At 49.4% G+C, this 22096-nt stretch overlaps 1 protein-coding gene across 3 annotated transcripts in view; it reads right to left on the reverse strand.

The window, feature by feature from the left end:
• Window positions 1–22096, reverse strand: part of NOL4L (nucleolar protein 4 like) — a 131004-nt gene that overhangs the window by 51775 nt on the left and 57133 nt on the right. For all 3 annotated transcript variants that reach the window (XM_082745953.1, XM_082745955.1, XM_082745954.1), the window contains exon 4: window positions 13374–13483. In XM_082745953.1, coding sequence (XP_082602079.1) covers window positions 13374–13483 — 110 coding nt within the window. The remainder of the gene's footprint in view (window positions 1–13373; window positions 13484–22096) is intronic.

The raw sequence follows: 22096 nt of genomic DNA on the forward strand, positions 1-22096 counted from the left end.
TGATCTCGGAGTCCTGGGATCGAGCCCCGCATTGGGCTCTCTGCTCAGTGGAGAGACTCCTTCCCCCTCCCCCTGCCACCTGCCTCTCTGCCTATTTGTGATCTCTCTCTCTCTGTCAAATAAATCAAATAAAAATAAAATTTTTATTTGATTTATTTTATTTATTATTATTATTTTATTTATTATTATTTATTTATTATTTTACTGTCAAATAAAAATAAAATCTTTTAAAAAATGTGCTAAAAATAAAGTAGTATTGGATTATAAGCCAAAGTATAAAATAAATAGCCATATAAATAAGTTATTGAATGATTAAATAAATTTATAGATGAGGAGAGAGGCAAATGCAAAAGAATTCCAAATAATATATATAGAAACTTTGTCCTCAAGTAGGGAAATTATAAACCCCACTCCCTAAGAGTGGGCTGCACAGAGCAACTTCCTGCCGAAGTGTACAGTATGGAGAGCAGGGTAGCTTTACAGTTCTGAAACCTGACAAACGTGATCGCAGCCAGGTGTGACCCAGGTCAACGCCAGTGCTCGTGAATTGTACTGATAGTACGTACCCTTGATTCGATGTATCAAGCGAGGGTGGCAAGAGCAGGGATGGCACTCTATGTCTGGGGTCTTCCTCTAACTAACCCCTAACTCCAGTTTTATAAGAGAAAAATATCAGACAAGGGGCTCCTGGGTGGCGCAGTGGGTTAAGTGATGATTCTTGGTTTGGGCTCAGGTTGTAACATCACGCCTCTCCTCGGGCTCCGAGCTCAGTGCAAAGTCTGCTGAGGATTCTCTCTCCCTATGCCCCTCCCCACCCCCCCCTCCTCTCTCTCTCTATCTCCCTATCTCTCTCAAATAAAAATAAATAGGGTGCCTGGGTGGCTCAGCTGGTTAAGTGTCTGCCTTTGGCTCAGGTCATGATCCCAGGGTCCTGGGATGGAGTCCCACATCAGGCCTCTTGCTCACTGGGGAGCCTGCTTCTTCCTCTGCCTCTTCTGCCTGTTCTGCCTGCAGCTCTCTGTGCTTCTGTTCTCTCTGACAAATAAATAAAACCTCTAAAAACAAAACAAAAAAACAAACAGGGGTGCCTGGGTGGCTCAGTGGGTTAAGCCTCTGCCTTCAGCTCAGGTCGTGGTCTCAGGGTCCTGGGATCAAGCCCCACATCAGGCTCTCTGCTTAGCAGGGAGCCTGCTTCCCTTCCTCTCTCTCTCTGCCTACTTGTGATCTCTGTCTGTCAAATAAATAAATAAAATCTTTTTAAAAAATAAATTAATTAAATAAAAATAAATAAATCTTGAAAAGGAAAAGAAAAATGAGTGAAATTCAAATCAATCATTGAAAAAAGAAAGAAAGAGAGAAAGGAAGGAAGGAAGGAAGGAAGGAAGGAAGGAAGGAAGGAAGGAAGAAAAGGGGTGCCTGGGCGGTTTAGTCAGTTGAGTGTCTGCCTTCTGCTCAGGTCATGATCCCAGGGTCCTGAGATCAAGCCCTGCATCACTGTCATCAGGCTCCCTGCTCAGCAGGCAGTCTGCTTCTCTCTCTCTCTCTCTGCCCCTCCCCCGACTTGTGCTCTTTCTCATAATAAATAAATAAAATCTTTTTAAAAAATAAAATAAGAATGGGAGAAGATATTTGCAAATGACATTATCAGATAAAGGGCTAGTATCCAAAAATCTATAAAGAACTTATCAAACTCAACAAATGATCCAATCAAGAAATGGACAGAAGACATGAACAGACATTTCTGCAAAGAAGACATCCAAATGGCTAACAGACACATGAAAAAATGCTCCACATCACTTGGCATTAGGGAAGTCCAAATCAAAATCACAGCAAGATACCACCTCACACCAGTCAGAATGGCTAAAATTACTAACTTAGGAAATGACAGGTGTTGGCGAGGATGCGGAGAAAGGGGAACCCTGCTACACTGTTGGTGGGAATGCAAGCTGGTGCAGCCACGCTGGAAAACAGCATGGAGGTTCCTCAAAAAGTTGAAAATAGAGCTACCCTACAGCCCAGCAATTGCACTACCGGGTATTTACCCTAAAGATACAAATGCAGGGATCCAAAGGGGCACGTGCACCTGAATGTTTACAGGAGCAATGTTCACAATAGCCAAACTATGGAAAGAGCCCAGATGTCCATCAACAGATGAATGGATAAGGAAGATATTGTATATACACGTATACAATGGAATATTAAGCAGCCATCAGAAAAATGAAATCTTGCCATTTGCAGCAATGTGCATGGAACTAGAGGGTATTATGCTGAGCGAAATAAGTCAATCAGAGAAAGATAATTATTATATGATCTCACTCGTATGAGGAATCTGAGAAACAACACAGAGGATCATAGGGGAACGGAGGGAAAAATGAAACAAAATGAAACCAGAGAGAGAGATAAGCTGTAAGAGACTCTTAATCTCAGGAAACAAACTGAGGGTTACTGCAGGGTGGGGGGTGAGGGATGGGTCATTGGGTGATGGACACTGGGCAGGGCATGTGCTATGCTGAGTGCTGTGAATTGTGTAAGATTGACGAATCACAGACCTGTACCCCTGAAGCAAATAATACATTATATGTTAATTAAATGAATAAAATAAAATAAAAAAGAAAAATACCAGACAGATTCCAGATTTCTACAAAATACCTGACCAGTATGTTTCAAAACTGTCAAGGTCATCAAAAACCAGTAAAAGCCGAGGAACTGTCACAGACAAGAGGAGCCTGAGGAAACATAACAACTAATATGTAGTGTTGCATTCCCAAAAGGAATGTGAAACAGAAAAGAAGAAATTAGGTAAAATCTAAGGAAGTCTAAATAAAACTATGGACTTTAGTTAACAATAATGTGTCAATATTAGTTCATTAATTATAACAGATGTACCACAACCACATAAGATGTGAATAATATGGGAAGCTGTGTGTGTGGGCAGGTGGGTCATGTGGGAATTCTGGGAAATCTTCTTGATTTTTCTATAAATCTAAAACTTTTCTAAAAAGTAGTTTATTAAAAAATAAAAACATTGGGGTGCCTGGGTGTCTCAGTTGGTTAAGCATCTGACGCTTGATTTCAGCTCAGGTCATGATCTTAGGGTCATGAGATCGAGGCCTGCATCAGGCTCCACGCTCAGTGGGAAGCCTGCTTCAGACTCTCTTTCTCCCTCTCGCTCTTCCTCTCCCCCCTACTCACTCTCATAAGCACTCTCTCTCTCTAATAAATATATCTTTTTAAAAAAGATTTTATTTATTTATTTGATAGACAGAGATCACAAATAGGCAGAGAGGCAGGCAGAGAGAGAGAGAGAGAGAGGAGGAAGCAGGCTCCCTGCTGAGTAGAGAGTCCAATGCAGGGCTCAATCCCAGGACCCTGGGATCATGACCTGAGCCGAAGGCAGAGGCTTAACCCACAGAGCCACCCAGGCGCCCCAATATATCTTTTTTAAAAATGAAAGTACTGGGGCACCTGGGTGGCTCAGGGGGTTAAAGCCTCTGCCTTCGTCTCGGGTCATGATCCCAGGGTCCTGGGATAGAGCCGCATCGGACTCTCTACTCAGCAGGGAGCCTGCGTCCTCCTCTCTCTGTGCCTGCCTCTCTGCCTACTTGCGATCTCTGTCTGTCAAATAAATAAATAAAATCTTTTTTAAAAATTTAAAAAAATAAAAATGAAAGTACTAAGAGAGAACATGGAAGGTAGAGTGGAATCCTTTAGTTTTTTAAGGACTCAAGCACAGAAGCCATTAAAGAAAAAAAAAGAAATCTGCACCCATAAAAATAAATATGACAAAACATAAGCAAGACCAAAAGATAAAGGGCTAAGTTTGAGGGGAAAAGAGGCAATGGCTAACTCTGGAGAATCAAAATAAAGGAAATGTAATCACAGTATGTTAATTGGCTCAGCTATGAATAATGCATGCACAGTCATAATAATAAAGATATTGAAGTGATTTATCCAAATAGAGAGGTATGGATAATATTGAGGGATGGAGAAAGAGGAAATAATACATGCACTTATTTAAGGGTGTAATAGTATAAACACTTATCTCCTACAGCAAGAAATTAAACAACATCAACAAAACAGCCCAAATTAAAAATTTAGAACAGCATAAGCATATGTTATTTAGAAATAAAAGGCAAAACCAGAAGGAGAGAGCTAAAACATAAGAAAAGAGGCTGTCTCCGGAAAAAAGAAATTAAACGGGGGAGGCCAGGGCAGGGTCTGCTGTTGTTTTTCAATATGATTTTTAAAAATATATATTCAATCAATAAAAATAAAAATTCATACAAATAAAAAAAAAAAGAAAAAAAGAAAAAAAGATAAAGGGCCATTTGAGATGCTGTCTCTGAGCGTGAATCACCCTGGAGTTATGAGGGAGGGTCTGAGGGTCACAGGGCAGAGAAGCTGAGAGCAACTGCCCCACCTGCACACCATCTCCCAGCAGAAATGCTCCAAGGATCATTCTTTGCCTGGAAAAATCCAAACAGCAGCCTTGGTCAAGGTCAGTATTTTAGTTGCTTTTTGTTTTCCTCGCCGCAGTGCAAAACTTCCAGTGCCAGGGATTTACTGAGACAGAAAAAGGTTTGGGCTATAGCTTCTCAGTCTTGAAAATGGAACCAAGGCCGTTTCAGGTCCTTTTGGGGCTCCCATGGAGGTAAGCTGTGCCCCCTCGATTCAACAACATTAACAAGTAACAGTGGGCTGACCCTAGAGGCCTGTTGAGGGTGTCTGAGAGGCAGGAGGCAAGAGATGGAACAAGAGAAGGAAACCAGGAAGGCCAGGAGTTGGGAGAAAAGAAGGAAGCTGGGAACTGGGAAAGTGGTCCCAGCATGTGTTGGTGGATGAACCCAGTGGGGAGAGTAGAAGGAATGAATAAACTCCAGGTAAACAAGGCAAAAGACCCACATTCTCACAATTTCCACAGGGTCCACTCCATATACAACTCTGTGCTCATTGCTGAGAGCAAAAACAGAGATGCTCAAAGTTTGAAGATACTGGTCCAGAGAAGTGGCTATAGTAACACAAATTAAAAAGATGAAGAGACTGATGATGGGGCATTGGAAGAAGGGTGCTGCCTCTCATGGCGAAGTCTAAAGGTGCTACTTATGTTCCACATCACCAACCACCTCATCAACCTCCCCCAAGAGCAGACCTCCAAGGTCAGGTCTGAAATCTTACTGGGAAACTGCCTGTAATCAACATAAAATATCTCACTTTGCCCTATTTAGTGCATTTTTGCCTTGAACATTCCATGTTTGATAGTCGCAGAACTGCCTTCTCTTTCTCTTTTTGTCTTTGTTTTTGTGTCATTAAAAAAATGTGTTTTGTAAATACCAAATGGATTTTGCCATTAAAAGACCCTCATTGGAGGCTTTTTTTTACTCTTTGCAGCAGAATTTAACCCATTTACATTTACTGTGATTTACTGGTATTTGGTCTTACTCATGTTAGCTTATTTATATTTTCTATTTATTATACCTCTTTTTGGTTGCTTCTTCTTTTATTCTCTCATTTAATTACTCTTGTTACATTGATCAGGTTTTCTTTGTTTTATTTTTTCCCTAGGGGTTTAAAAGTTCTAAATTCTATTTCTATTCCATAGAGATTATGGTTTAATTTTAAAGAAATACATCAGAACCTCTGCTTCCTTAATGGACTGTCAGAGATTATATACACTGAGCCACAAAAGGGAGCGTGGAAACATCTCCTTTCTGCTATTTCTCCTTTGAGCTCACACCTTGCCTGGGCTGCTGTGTAGCCTGAGGAAGGGTAAGGAGGAGATTATTATTTTGTTTTGTTTTAAAGATTTTTTTTAAAAGTAATCTCTACACCCAACATGGGGCTCAAACTCATGATCCCAAAATCAAGAGTCACACGTTATTGGGACTGAGCCAGCCAGAGGCATTGGGGATCATTACTGTTATCAAACTCTCATTCTGGGTACCAGAGTCAGTGCTCATGGGTTCTCCACAGTAAGAGCCTTGGGAATCAGGCACTGTTTAGGTGAAGTGACAGAGTCTCACTTCTTCTTTGGGTCTACCCATTTCTTGGGGTCCTTCTGGGGCTGAGAGTGCTCATGAGAAAAGAAAGCCACAAAGAGGGACAAGGACTTAGAGAGAGAAGGAACAGAGCCCTGCTTTAATCCTTCCCTGTTCTGCAACCTGGTCCAAAGGATTAAAAAGTGAAAGCAGTTAGCCAAAAAGTGGAAATGACCCAAATGTCCATCACTGGGTGAAGGGATAAATAAAATGTGGGTTAGCAAGGGATGGAATAGTACTGAGCCGTAAGAAGGAATGGAGTCCTGGCACCTGCTACAATGTGAGTGGACCCTGGACACATCACACTAAGTGAATGAGCCAGACACGGAAGGACAGATACGTGATCCCACTTATTTGGTCTCTAGATAGTCACATTTATAGAGACAGAGAGTTAAACAGTGGCCACTAGGGGCTGGAAAAGGAGAGAACAGGAGTTACTGCTTAATGGTTGCAGAGCTCCTGTTTGCGGTGATGGAAACATTTGGGGGATAGTGAGTGGTTGTGAGTGTACTTAAAGACACTGGATGGTCTACTTTAAGATGGTTAAAAGGGGGGCACCTGAGTGGCTCAGTTGGTTAAGCGTCTGTCATCATGCTCAGGTCATGACTCCAGGGTCCTGGGATCGATCCCCATGTGGGGCACCCTGCTCAGCTAGGATCCTGCTTCTCCCTCTCCCACTGCCCCTTTCCCCATTCATGCTCTCCCTCTCAAATAATTAAGACCTTTTTTTTTTTTTAAGATTTTATTCATTTATTTGAGAGAGAGAGAGAACATGAGAGGGGAGAAGGTCAGAGGGAGAAGCAGACTCCACGGGAGCTGGGAGCCTGATGTGGGACTCGATCCCAGGACTCCGGGATCATGAACTGAGCCGAAGGCAGACACTTAACCAACTGAGCCATCCAGGAGCCCTAAATAAGATCTTTTTTAAAAAAATGGTTAAAATGGCAGGGCGCCTGGCTGGCTTGGTCCAAAGAGCATGCGACTCTTGATCTCAGGGTTTGTGAGTTTGAGCCCCATGTTGGGTGCAGAGATCACTAAAAAACATAAATAATTTTTTAAAAAAATGTTTAAGTAGCAAATTTTATGTTGCACATATTTTATTGCAATTAGGAAAAAAGTGGACGTGGAGAGCTTTTTTGGAGTGAATTAATTCCTCCTACACTTAGGGAGATTGGAACCTGAAAAAGCCCCACACTTGGCTTGTGTTCGTTTCCTGCCCAGATCCTCGCCCAGCTCTCCAGCACTGGCCGAGGACAGGGCTCTCAAGGAGCCTCACTGCAAGAAAGGCCCATGCTCTGCGCCTCCTCCTTGCCATCATTTTTTTCCCCTCCTCCTTTCCCCAAACTGTCTCCAGCCTTCATCAGCTCAGGTCCTCCTGGAGCTGTCATCTCTCAACTTCTCTCTTTACACTAAGCACCCAGATCTCATTTTAAGAGAAGTGAATGTCCTCTGAACCACTGGGAGGTTTCTGGCCCCTTCTTGCCTTTGTCTGGGTCACTGTTCCACAACTGCTGTCCCACCTACCAAGAAAAGCTCCTTGAGAACAATTATATCTTATTCATCTTTGTGGCCCTGGTCTCTTGTACAAGGTCATTCACGGAGTCTATCAGACACCAGGTGCATAGGGCAGTAGAGGTCCCTGAGACTACCCCCATGCTTCCAACATGCCAGGCACCACGCTAAGTCCTGAGCTTTGCTTTGCATCATTTAACTCTTGGAATGACATTATGAGTTAGGGGTATTTTTATCAATCCCAAGTAGGAAAGCACAGAGAGTGAAGTCATTTGCCCCAAGTCACACAGCTGGTAGGCAGTTGAATTGGTACTCCCGGGGCCTCTAGGGTCTGGGCTTAGCAGGGTGGGCTGGCATCCGGCTAGGAGAGTGCTACTACAGGCTGGCCGGCTGCAAGGAGCATGGGGGCCTGAGCTCTGGAGACCCCAGGGGCCCGGGGGCAGGGGGTGATGGAGCTTGCAGGCCCCAGGCTGGGGAGAGGAGAAGGGGAATCCTCCCCGGCTCTCCTACCCTGCAGGACCCAAGGCAAAAAACTCCGGGCCAGGACAGAGGCAGTGGAGAGGGAGGCAGAGGTTAATGGAGACAAGTAAAAGTGTCCATCACTGGGGCTTAAACAATGGAGCAGCCCCACTTCACACGCTGCTGGGAGGACCATTAAAACCATTAGCGGGACATTAACGCTGCTTCAGGAACTAGAGAAAGGGGAGGCTGCAGAAGGTGCTGACAGCCTTCCCGCTCTGGACAGAGCAAAGGAATCTACGGACGAGGTGATGGGGGAATGGAAAAAAGAGCAGATCTCGGGGTCTCAGCCTCCGTATCTATAAAATGGAAGTGCGTGCCAGGGGAAGGAGAACAGACGATGTGTCTCTCTCTTCCCGGATCTGGGTATGATTTCTATGTTAGGGTCTTGATTCAAACATGCGGATCTCAGGAAAGATCAGGATAACATCACCCATAATATGCATATCAAATTATATGTGTACCCCCGCAGACCACTGAACATTCTCGCAAGGTAGGGGTGACCCCCCTCCCAACCCCAGAGCCCCACCCCACCCCCCAGCCAAATTCCTCTTGCGGTATTTCCTTAAGCATCATATATGTACGGCAGGTCCCAGTTCCCAGGCCAAACAAAACCCTTGACGTGCTCTGTCAGCATCTCCGCCAAGGACGTGTTCCCTCCACCCACCCCATGGGCGGCCCATCTGCTCCAGATTCTCATCAGGAGAGAAGCAGGGCTTGGGGCCCTGCGGGTGCACAGGTTCAGGGATGGGAGGGATCTGAGTTTCATTCATGCCAGTGGTTGAGCTTGAGCAAGTGCTGAACCCTTCTGAGCCTTGGCTTTGGGATCCGCCAAATGAGGACAATGGGACTTTGCAAAGCTGCAAGGGGAAGGGGTAAAGGGTGTGACATGCTCCAGCCCGAACAGGGGCCAAATTTTATTTACTTATTCATTTTAGAGAGGGAAAGGGTTGGAGGAGAGCAGAGGGAGAGTGAGAGAGAGAATCTTAAGCGGGCTTGAGAGTTGGATGCGTAACCGACTGAGTCACCCAGGTGCCCCAGAACAGGTGCCTAATTAATAATAACCCAGTGCCTACAACAGCACCCACACAGCTGACCTCCCTGTCCTTCCTCTAAGACCCCGGAGTGTTGATTTCGGTTTTCCTTGTCTCTGTCCTTGAACTGTGAGGGCAGGCAGGGCACAGACTCACTTCCGTTCATCCCTATCTCCTTAGCACCTGCAACCGTGCCTGGCCATGGTGAGCAATGGGTAGAAGGATGGATGGATGGATGGATGGATGGATGGGTGAGTGGATGGGTAGGTGAGTGGATGGGTGGGTGGATATGGGTGCAGGAGCAAGTGAGTCACAGGAACATTATATGACCAGCTTATTTGCTAGGTAGAAACATCTAGGCCCAGAGGGTAAGAAGGCTCTGATAATATAGAAAATCAGCACTGGAAAAGCAAAGCAGGTTGTTTGTAGAGGATAACCCCCTATCTATTCAATAGTCTGGAAGGCTGGACCCCAAAATATTCACAGTGACCTGAGTGGTCAGATGATGGTGATTTTTATCACCATGATTTTGCTTTTGGCTACTGAGACCAGGTGTTACCTATGTAATTCAAAGAAATAAGAAAAGAAAACCAAGTTATGCAGAAACAAAACAAAACAAAACAAAACCCCAGTGGCCACATAGAGAAGAGACCCTCGCCCTCCTCTTTGGTGCACCTTGCACACAGCCCTATGGGGGATTGGGCAGCTCAGCCACCACAGAGGACCCTGACGGCTGCCTCTGGCCCTGTGAGTGCGGCACCCCTCCCTGGGACGACATGTTATCAGGGAATGCTACAGAGCGTTCTCCAAGGCAGTCCACGTCTCATCAAGTCTTCCTACCCTGCCCCCAAGAAAATGTATTCCTCATACGTTCCTTGGTACAACTAAATGTGATTTCCATTTTATGTCTTTATAAGAATTTTCCCAAGAAAGGGGGAAGAAAGAGTTTATTGGACTACACTCCCCTATGTTCAGCTCAGGGTGGCCAAGGTGATGATAGCTCCTGGGCTCTGTGCCTTGCAGGGAGGTGCTGGGAGGCTGGATTCTGACCCCCCCCCCCATGTCTTGCATATTAAGGACACCATACATATTTACTCCATAGAATCAGCCCTCAAAAAGAATCTTTTTTCTTTGTGTGAATATTATTAGATTTTCATAATACCTAATGTCATCTGTGGAGAAGGGCCCGTTTCCCCGCATATTCATTTGACACAACTGGACAAGGAACATGGTTCTGTCCGGTTCACGTGTCAACTCTTCCCCCACCCCTGTCCCGTTCTGTTTGCCTTACTATTTGTCCCCAGGCTATCTCATCCTGGAAAAAATGAATTCTCGGGATTTTTCTCACCCAGACTTTTTAGATATAGAGCTTTGTCTGGCATTAATAAAATATCACTTATCCCAGCTTCTGTTCCTTTAGAATTGGGTTTATTTTCCATACGGCCTGCACGAGTGGTTTGCAAACACGACAGGTGTCCTCTGTCAGCATTTCGGGGTCAGAGGGATGCTTCAGGAAACGAAGCCACTTTCAGAGCCTCGTCAGCACATGGGGTTTGACAGTGGCAGAGCTGGGCCCCTGGCTGCGTCTGTACAGCAGGGCCATTCCTGGACCCCAAGGGGAGCCCAACTCTGACTTCTCTGCAGGGGAGAAATTACCACTTCAGATATATGTATTTTTCGTTCCAACTCAAGCTGAAGAATCAGAGACCTCTGGGTCCTTGGCCTTTCCCTGCTCCTGCACAGAAATAATCGGATGAGCACTGGGATTGCTTGCTTCGTCACATGCCCAGCTATAGAACAGGGACTGCCTGAGGGACCGAGGCCTGGACAGCTCAGGGCCATGTGGCAAGTGCCAGAGACTGGCAGATGAAAGGCCACATGTGCAAGGTGCGATGCTGGTTCTCCTGCCCGTTGTGCGCAAGGCAGGTCTGCAGGGAAACTATGAATGAAGGCGAGGAAGACACAGTTGACTCTGAGATACCCACTCTCACCTCCAGCCCTGGCTGGACTCTCAGAGCCCCCTGGGGAAAAGCACCTTCCCACAATCTGCCTTTCCTCTGTGAGTAGCCCAAACCTCAGCAGGGTAATTCATCCATCTTGATTCATGAACTTCGGTTCATTCACAGATACTCATCGAGTGCTTCTTTGCCCAGCACGTGTGTCTTCTCCCCTTTTCTTCAACAACAGAATACCTCACACTCTCTGCACCAGCCATATCAGTCTGATTCTCAGGGGTACTATCCTTCCTTGAGCCACAGGGCCTTTGCACAAGCTGTTTCCTTAGCCTGGAGCTCTTCCATTCAGACCTCTATCTCAGCTCATGTGTCTCTCTTTGAGGCAAAGCCCTGCTTTGACTCATCCCTCATGCCCATCTAAGAGTACTTACAGCACCATGTGTCCTAACGCATGGCCTTCATCACAGCTGCACTGCGATGACAGACTCATCTTTCCCCCACCTGTTCGTTGTTACTTGCTCTGAGCTGGGCATTAATGTGTGGGTTTTTTTTTTTTTTTTCCATTAGTGTCTGTTTCCCCCAAATCATAAGAAGAACCAGTAACAGCAGTTCCTAAGACTTGTTCATCCCTAGAGCCTGGCTCATGGAGAAGGGCTCCATAAATATTTGCCGAATGACTGAATCCTTGCCAATGTACCTAACCCATAGTTTTAATTCCCCACAGACAGTAAGAATTTGTACAACAAGACAAACTACAACAGGATCCAGTAATGAGGGATCATAACGTGGCCTACACGGACCACGGTTGGTTCCGGGGGTGATATGGATCTAGCACCATTTTGTAGGAAAGAAAGAGCCGTGAAGCTGGACGACCAGCTGTTCCAGCAGCTCCACACTTTCCCGGGACAGATGAGAACGGTGATAAGAGTGTGTGAGAAGCCGGGCGCTCATGACCGCGTGGACAGTTATAGGAAAAGAAATGACTCTGGAGCGGAGGCAGACGTCTCAGGCAGAACGTGCACAGTGGTGTTCAGAGTTTATAACTAGTAGCGAAAGCACCCTTATTACCGACGTTCCTGCGCAGAAACAATCTTCCCGCCGTGAATTCGAGACCCCCACGCCATCGTCCTCACTCACATTATGTTCGATCACGTGACGACTCTTAGGGGTGTCACCATCATAGAATAGACCACCTCAGGGGAGAAGACGTAGGAGACACAGAGACACAAACGACTCTACCATCCAGAACAAAAGCTTACTTCCTTCAACCCTTGGCGGCTGAGGCGAGGGGCTGGGAGGACACACCACCCCTCCTTGCTTAGAGGAGGGTGGAACCGGCCGTGTTCAAGACAGCCAGCTCCACTCCTCGAGCTGGGAGCCACAGCTTCTAGATGCTACCTGGATGCATCCCGTTACTTCACCTCGGAGCTGGCTGTGGCGTCCACGCCCACCGCGGGCACACGCTCGGGTTGTCAAGGAGACGGGCAGTATGTGGGACAGCATGCACCCAGGGCTGGGAGTCAGACCGTCAGCTGGGGGAGGGGGGCGGAAGACCCATTCCCCTAGGTAGGCCTCCAAGATACGGCAGATTCATATGTCACAACAGATGAGAAAATCTGAAGCGGGAGATAAGAAATTCTGACCCTGGTTTTAGGCGGTGGCGGAGGGAGGCGGGTGGCATTCACCTAGTCCTTCCTTAAAGGACAGTCATGCTACTTGCTCTGCAAAGAGCTAGAAGGTAGACTGTGTGGGGAGGCAGGCAAGAGTGGTTTTCTTTTCATAGCCTGTTTCCATGGTGCCTGACAGCACTTGGCAATCTATAGCTGGGAGTCTTGGACAGCCAGGGGGCCCCAGGGCCTTATCTTATGCAGGCCACCCTCCAAAGCCCATCCTTCTGGCCTGCCTGGGCCCCCAGAGGCCACAGGCAAGCAGCCAGGGACCCTCTCTCACCTCCCTGGGGGAAAGAGGTGAGCGACATTGCAGACAAATGGCAAGCATAGAGAGAACAACCAAAGAGCCAAGGTCTACAGCTCAGGCACACCCCCTCCCTCCATGCCCTTGGGGAGAGTTCACAGAAGCATGAGCTTCCCGGGTTTTACTGAGGACCTCATAGGGCGGTCGGCCCAGCTGACCCCCTAACCAGGAACACATTCTTTCTCTCCCCTCAGCCTGGATGGCAAGGCCCGGATCACCAGATAAGGGCCTCTCTGATTCCCAGTGTGTTTACACACGCTGTGGCCCCACACCTTGGAAAGAACCAACCACATCCAGGCGGGTTTGCACACTTCCAGGCCAGGTGAGGGAATGTGGCGCCTTACCTGTTCCTGGGAGTTCATCACTCGCAACTTCATCTGCTTCAGGTACGTGGAGGTAAGGGGCATGTTGTAATCGATGATCCCGGAGACCAGGGGAGAGGGAGGCTCGTTTTCTGATAGAAAGAACAAAAGGAAGCCACTTTGAGTCTGTGCCAGGGCCCCCTGGCAGGTACCACACCCTGTCACCCACACTGAGAACACAGAGCCTGAGGAAGAGGAAGGAACAGGCCTGAGCTCATAAGCTGGCGGCTCAGCTACCACAGCTGGCCCGTGGATGGGGACCAAAGGCACTGAGGAGAGGCTGCAGTGGGGTGGGTGCTTGTGTTTGGGAAGAGAGCACAGGTTAAAATTCCGGAATATTTGGCTGCTTTGAAAAATGGAAGTTCTGGTCACCCAGGGCCCATGTGGCCATGGGGCCACCCACCAGTGCGGCTCTGCCACAGCTCCTTCTTGCAGATGGGGCAAGAGCTCTCATTTCCTATGCCCATTTTCACCTGAGTACTTTTGCCAGGCCCTCGAAGGCATCTATGCTTCCAACCCCAGTCTGAGCCAGCTTCCTGCGGCACACATGCCACCACCACCTGACCCCATCTCCCACCCCCACTGCATCCTCCCAAAAGCACGGGCAGGTACCATATGGATCATGGGTCTGGCCCGGGCCTCCAGCGCCCATCTCCCAAAGTCTGGTCCGTCCTTAATCACATGGAGAGGAGGCCTGGTCCTGAAGATCAAAGTAAGCCATGCTCCTTTTGTAGAGCATGTGCAAAGTGTGGAAAGATGTAAAGAAAAAAAACAAAACAAAACAAAACAAACAAACAAAAAACCCAATAGCAGCACCAAGCAGCTTGGCATATGCTTCTGTTTGTTTTTTCTTTCCTTTGATTTCTCTTTCTTGTGTACTTGATATTAAAATGCATACAGAAAATTATGTAGTCCACTTAAAAAAAATTTTTTTTCATAACATCATCATAGTCATTTCACCCACCATCAAAAATCTTGTTTTCTGGGTATTTACCCTAAAGATACAAACGTAGCCATCCAAAGGGGCACGTGCACCCGAATGTTTATAGCAGCAATGTCCACAATAGCCAAACTATGGAAAGAACCTAGATGTCCATCAACAGATGAATGGATAACGAAGATGTGGTATATATACACAATGGAATGCTATGCAGCCATCAAAAGAAATGAAATCTTGCCATTTGCGACAATGTGGATGGAACTAGAGCGTATCATGGTTAGCGAAATAAGTCAAGCGGAGAAAGACAACTATCATATGATCTCCCTGATATGAGGAAGTGGAGATACAACATGGGGGGTTAAGGGGGTAGGAGAAGAATCAATGAAACAAGATGGGATTGGGAGGGAGACAAACCATAAGTGACTCTTAATCTCACAAAACAAACTGAGGGTTGCTGGGGGGAGGGGGGTTGGGAGAGGGGGGTGGGGTTATGGACATTGGGGAGGGTATGTGCTATGGTGAGTGCTGTGAAGTGTGTAAACCTGGCGATTCACAGACCTGTACCCCTGGGGATAAAAATATATTATATGTTTATAAAAAATTAAAAATTAAAAATTAAAAAAATAAAAAAAATCTTGTTTTTCTTTGCAGATAGCATTTTCATAGCTGTGTACTATTTTATCATAATTTATTTTAAGTCATTCACTTGCAACTGGCTGCTTAGGTTGTTTCCTGTTGGGGGCTATTGTAAACAATACTAAAGGGAACATCTTCATCTGTGAATATTGGTGTGTATTTCTGATTGTGTCCTTTGTAAAGATTTTATTTATTTATAGCATGGGCATGCGTGCAAGAGAGGCAGATGGAAAGGGAGACAGCATCTCAAGCAGATTGTGCACTGAGTGTAGAGCCTGATGTAGGGCTCGATCTCATGACCCCAAGATCATGACCTGAGCCGAAACCAAGAGTCAGACACTTGACTGACTGAGCCACCCAGGTGCCCCTGATGGTGTCCTGTTTAGACAATCCCAAAAATGGAATTCATGGGTCAAAGAGTAGGACTGTTTCGTGACTTAAAACCTCCAGCTAAGCTGCCTTCTGCAGAGGCTGCCGCAGTGGACACTACCCAGCCTTCGTGTTCTGCACCTGAGCTGCCCCTGCAGGTGCCCCCAGGGGCAGACTAAAACAGCACAGAAATAAATCAAGGAGGATGGGGAGCATGATTAAAAGGGAGCCTGTCACACCACCTCCCCCCTTTCAGCTTCCTCTTCAGATGCCTTCAGATGACCAATCTCAAAACGCTGGAGTCCCCTGCTGGAGTCTGTCACCCTGAGTGGGGCCTCATTTGATCCATTAGTCACTTGACCCTGCTTCACCCTCTCCCTGGGGATGAGTCTTGGTTACCTGTTCTCTGGCCTCCTCTTTCTGCCTCCAAGACTCCAGGCTTTTCACCCAAAGCTCCCCCTGGTGCCTAGTTTTGTTCAGGGCCTGGGATTTGAGCAGTCCGAGGAGAAGCAGGAGCGACTTCTGGACTGGCCAGTGCCTGTCCTCCCCCATCACCGCCGGGCTGGAGAGATGGGCTGAAGGGCAACCGGGTGCCGGGGCCCCTGTGGAGGAGCCAGAGGCCAGGCCAGAAAGGTCCCTGTGACCTTGAAAACACTATGCCATATGAAAGAAGCCACACACAAATGGGCAAGTACCATAGGCTTGCGCTTGGATGGAATTATCTAGACTAGGCAGACTCACTGAGACAGAAAGTGGGACAGAGTTTATTAGGGACTGGGGCTTGGGAATGGGAAGTTATTGCCTCATGGGTACATGGTTTCTGTTTGGGGTGGTGAAAATGTTTTGGAAACACAGCAGGAATGGTTGCCCAATGGTGTGAATATAAATAATGTCACCGATTGTATACTTAAAAATTATTAAAATGACAAGTTCTGTGTTATAAATGTTTAACAATAAAGAAAAAAAAAGTCCCTTCAAACAAGGGGGTGAAGCTATGCAAAAGGGACAAGGGAGTCCCCTGCTTGATATGGATAAAACGGCCCAGAAAATAGAGTCCGTGTAGACCGCATCTGGGGGACTAAGGGGTGTCCTTTTGAGGTGCTATCCTTCTGGGAACCATCCAGCTTGAATAACATTTCTTACCAAGTTGTATGAAAATGCAGAACTAGGGGCGCCTGGGTGGTTCAGTGGATTAAAGCCTCTGCCTTTGGCTCAGGTCCCAGGATCCTGGGATCGAGCCCTGCATTGGGCTCTCTGCTCAGCAGGGAGCCTGCTTCCCCTTCTCTCTCTGCCTGCCTCTTGCCTACTTGTGATCTCTGTCAAATGAATAAATAAAATCTTAAAAAAAGAAAATGCAGAACTATGTTTTGCTTTTTATTTATTTTTAAAAAATATTTTATTTATTTGATAGAAAGAGATCACAAGTAGGCAGAGAGACAGGCAGAGAGAGAGGGAAGAAGCAGGGTCCCTGCAGAGCAGAGAGCCCGATGTGGGGCTCGATCCCAGGACTCTGAGATCATGACCTGAGCCGAAGGCAGAGGCTTTAGCCCACTGAGCCACCCGGGCGCCCCTGTTTTGCTTTTTTAAATCTGTGTTGTCACACTCAGAGTTTTTGTGTTCTTGAAGATTTTTATTCTTCGAGGAAGAACTAAAGGTCACTAATATCTCAGAAACTGGCTTAAAACGGGCTGAATTTTTTTTTTTTTTAATAGAGATTTCCTCTTGGTTCTGTGGCGGAGGGATCTGGCCCGGCTGTCCACTGGCACCTTTGCCCAGACGCCTGGCGTGGAGGGAACTAAAATCCATTTCTGTGGCCTTGGGTCCTCTTCGTGCCGCCCCACCCTCAGCCCAGACTTGACCTCCTGGAACCCAGGGGCATGCTGGGACCTGCCTCCTGCCCCAGAGTGACGGGGCTGGAAGCATGTGTGAGGCAGACATTTGAGCAACCCCACTGAGATGGTGTCACTCAACAGGGCCCTGGTTCCTGTTTTCAGATGCTGGGTCTTCAGACGGAGAATTCGGCCATTTCTGTTTCATTTCCTCAGAGACATGGCTGTCTGGTGAAAAGCTGCGGGCAGGGCCACCCTCGCCCTATGGAGGGCTGGTCAGAGCCGCAAAGGAAGGCCTCATCGAGTGTCATGGTGACTCTCCGTGTCTGGTCATCCACGGAGGCCGGCCACCCCTGGCCTGCCTAAATGCCACGACTGCTTATGAGCATGTATTTTTAATAAAGCCAGGTACAGGGGCTCCTGGCTGGCTCAGTGGGTTAAGCCTCTGCCTTCAGCTCAGGTCATGATCTTGGGGTCCTGGAATCGAGTCCTGCATGAGGCTCTCTGCTCAGCAGGGAGCCTGCTTCCCCTCCCCTTCCCCCCACCTGCCTCTCTGCCTGCTTGTGCTCTCTCTCTCTGTGTCAAATAAATAAATAAAATCTTAAAAAAAAAAAAAAGCCAGGTACAGCTTGGTTTAGGGAAGAAAAAAGCAACGGCTAGGATGGCCCTCTCAGGGCAGAAAAGGGATCTTCCTTGGCCTGTTCCCACCCCAGCATGTCGGCAGCTCTGAAACCATCTCTGGCGCCCAGAGGCAAACTAGGAGGGCTCGAGACCAGGAGCCAGGCTCCCCTGAGCACGCGCGCACACACACACACACACAGACGCGCACACACCCCCACTGAGACCCAGGTGCAGTGAAATGCTCCCGCCTGCGCCTCCAGAAGTGAGAGTTCCGGTGGGCGGGGGGCATTCCGGGTGAGGGAAGGTGCTGGGAGCTGGTGGTGGGACCGCGGGAGAGCCCCAAGTTTTGGGGCTGTGGGGAGCCCCAGGGTTCTGGAGGTTCGGCTCCCGTGAAGAGGATCCGCTTGGTAGAAAGGAGGCGAGGAGCAGGGGCCAGCGGGAGCCCTAAGGGGTCCTGTGCTCACAGGACAGACGCATGCCAGGCTGGGAAGAATCTAAGGTGACTAGCAGCGGCTTCCTTGGGCTCTGTGAAGACAGGCCGGCCCCCGCTATGGTCAACACACAGAGCGGCCATGCCTGAGCCACGCTGGGGCGGTGGGCATTCGCAGGGGTCACAGGGCCGCCATGATCCAGCAAGCGGCTGGGGAGAGAGGCAGAGGAACCTCTCAAAGAGATGTCTCAACACTCTTTGCCAAGGACAAATGAAACCAGCCCAAGAGCTAGCCCTGGGTTTACGGGCCTTGGAAATAATCAGTGATGGGGCGTCTGGAGCCAGGCCAAGCCAAGCGCTGACCTCCATCGCTAGGCTCCAATGGCATGCACCCATCAAGGCAAGCTTCAAGGGAGGCAGTGGGCCTCGCCCCTCCAGGTGGAGCACATGGGGGCAGTTCTCGGGAGCTTTCACCTATAGTATGGAAGAACTCAGTCCAGGGACCCCCGTGGCTCCCAGGGCCAGTGGCCAGCCTTCCAGGCGAGGCTGGGTGTTCAAGTGTGTGGGCATCAGGAGGGCCCAGAAGAGCCATGAGAGCCACCAGACTGTGGGGGTGTTCAGATCTGGAAACAGATGTGGGGCCTGGGGCTGGCTCAGGGGGTGCTAGAAAGCCTCTGTCCTAGGGATGTGAGTCAGCAGACCAGCAAGTATTGAAGAAGCACTGCTGTGTGTGCATTCGGGGTGGGGCAGGTGGGGGGACCCTGTAGGCACAAGCCATGCTCTCAGCAGGGGGAACTGATGGCCAGTCTATTAGAGCTCAGGGGAGGAAGAACTCAGAGGGCTCTGGAATAGCTCAAGACGGCTTTGCGGAGAGAGGATCCGAACAGTGTTCAATTACCCAGCCAGCAGCTACTCAGCACTCCTCAGGAGTTCCACGCAGACCCTCCTGCTCCAGAAGGCGGGTACTAGTATGAGTACCACCATCTTTCAGATGCGGCACCCTCCTCGGGTGGTACAGCAAGGGAGTACGAAAACTGGGCCAGGCCAGGCCAGCAACCTGGCTGAAATGGGAAAGACTGCAGGGGCAAAGGAAGCAGCTGGAATGGGGTCACCTGAGGGGAGGACAGGATCTGGGGAGCTAGGCACAGAGGGGGTTGGAAGTAGACAGAGCAGTCTGGGCCTGGTGCGAATGAACCACCACTGGAGTGGATGATTCTGTCTCTGAGGGAGGGTCCCTGCTGTAGATAACTTGGTGGCCCACTGCTAATCCTGGTTCGTTGCCATGCAATGTATATTTTGTCACTTCAGAGGAACCGGAGTGTGTCTGCAGAGGCCCCTTTCCCCAGGAGCTAGGGCTGGTCTGAGGGCACACCCGGTTCTCACCCTCTGTGCTCTCTAAGCCTGGACTCACTCAGGGCTGTGGAAAAGGAGCGTGGAGCCGGGAGGCCCTGGAATTTCCCATCCTTGGACTTCCTGATCCTCAGCAGCCTCCTTTGTTTCTGCTCCTGGCGCTGGGGGAGGGCACGGGACTGTCCAGGCCCCCACGCTCCGCCGGGGACAAACTGCTGAGCAGGGGAGGCTGCTTTGCTTCCTCTCTTTCTTTTTAACACGAGGCCAGGAAGCCAGGCATTTTCCCAACAGCCCCTCGAGAAGTCTCCATCCTGTTCCCTGTCCCCCTCCAGCTCCCCCCCCCCCCCCCCCCCCCCCCCCCGCTTCCTGGGACAGGAACACAGCCGGGGTCTGGGGCCTGGGGCAGAAGAAGGAGGAGGGCGGCTGGCATGGCAGGGGTGCCTAGGAAAGAGCAAGCAGTATGGCCGCACCCTGAGAGGCCAGTATGGTGGGAGGAAATCAGATCTGCAAGCTCTCAGCTCGGGTAGGGGAAGGGACACCCTGCCAGCTGGTGAGGGTAGCCCGGGCAGCTAATGCCTCTGGCCATTAAGCAGACAGGGGAGCCTTTTAGACTCCGAGGCTCTCCACTAGCAGCTTCCAGAAAGCAAGCACTTCCTTTTTGCCCAGCATCCAGGTTGCATACCCAGGGTGTTCACCTAGGTGGGGTGGTTGATCAGCTGTCTCCCTGTGGAGCCCCTGAACACTGGCATTCTTGTGTCTGGACACCGGGCACAGAGGGTGGGGGAAACAGGCTGGTGTTTCCCACGTGCCTGCTGCACCAAGAGCCCTCCAGAATGGGCTCCTTTAATTCAACTCAGAGAGGCAGGCATTCCTCCCATTTTGCTGATGATAAAATAAGTTCTCCTGTCTTCTGGAGGAGCTTGGACAACTGATTTCACCGTGACACTCGTCTGTGCCTCATTTCCTCAGCTACAAGCTGGGACAGATCCCTCATAGGATCGTGGAAGCTATTATGAAGAGAGGTCCCCAGGCTGCCATGGGATACTCAACAGCAACCGGTGCCACAGCCAGGCCCGCTGGATGCCCCCCACCGTACTTTGCCATGGGCCACACTGTCTCCAACTCCCTCAGTGTCTCCTCCTCCTTGTGGGGCAAGCTGTGCACCTGGGGCCCGAGAAGCAGCATTCTGTCTGCCGCCAGCAAGGACGTCCCCGAAAGCTTTGCACTGCCTGCTCTCCGGCCCTAACCGGCCTGGAACAAAACCCTGGAAAGAGAGGTTCCTCTGCAGAGCCCACAGAGCTGGTTGAAATTCCAGGAGGCTCCCTCCTGGTGGGAAGTGCTCACATTCTCTCTCTCTCTCATTCTCTCTGTCCCAAACTCCCCCTCCACCCCGCCAATCCCTCCCGTCCTCCTCCTCCTCCTTCTCCGGGGGCGGGGGGTGGGAACGGTGGGGGCAGCTCAAAGAAGAGACAGGCTGCCTCCTGGCCAGGCCAGAGCCCATGGATGAGAAGGAGTGGAGCTGCCACCCCAGAGACCTGGCCACCATCACCGAGGAGTGGGGGAGGTGACAGTCGTCTTCCACCCTGGCAGCAGCACAACAGAGGGAGCCTGCGGACACCCCAGAGCAGCCCACAAAGCAGGCCCCTGGTGGCCTCGCCTCGCCTCCGTTCCTCTAGGCTAGCGCTTTAGTGTCTGACTCCGCCAGTTGCTATGGAAACGGTTAGGCCAGAACAGGAAGGGACAGGCAGCCACCAGCAGGGCACGCGCCTGGGGACCCAGACCCTGACAGGGTGGGGGTGCAGCAGGGAAAGCCCTCCTGGCCTATTTGCAAGCACCAAATACCAAATATCCTCTTGGCCCAGGGCTTGGAGGAGGTGGGGGGAGCTCCGAGGCATTGGCAGCCTTGCAACAGCCCCAGCTCCCTCCTCCTGCGTGAGCCCCGTGCCAGGTATGGGGTTGAACCCTCAAACCTCAGGGGTCCCCTGAAGTAGGCACCATGATTAACTCTACGCATGGATGAGGAAACTGAGACTCAGAGAGCTGAAATCGCTTGTTCGGGACACAGCGCTGCTGAGTGGCAGAGCTGGGATTCAAACCCAAGTGTGGCCTGGGGGGGCTCTGCTCTTAAACCAGGAACCCAGCATTTATGAGGTATGAGCCACACTTGTTCCCATCCCACAGGCTTTAGAAGCCACCCATGTACCCGTGGCCTGATGACCCCACAGACGGGAAGGTTTCCGGATTTGGTCTGTCAGCTGGTGTCAGTCATTCACGGGCATTGGAGACCACCCAAAAAACTCACAACAAAACAAAACAAAACAAAACAAAAGAGAAAAACACCCCACCTGACACCTATGCTATGATTTCTTTGTCATCATCTATTTGAGCTTTGTTGATTTGGAGGGTATGGACATCTGTCCAAGGGACCCACTTCGGCTGGTCACAAGTGCTCCGGGCATTTAAATTCTAAGTAATCCCCACAGATTCCCTGGTTGTTTGTGGGGAGGGAAGGAACACTCAGGGAGGACCT

This window comes from Mustela nivalis (genome assembly GCF_964662115.1).
Source record: "Mustela nivalis genome assembly, chromosome: 8".
Classification (NCBI taxonomy): Eukaryota; Metazoa; Chordata; class Mammalia; order Carnivora; family Mustelidae; genus Mustela; species Mustela nivalis.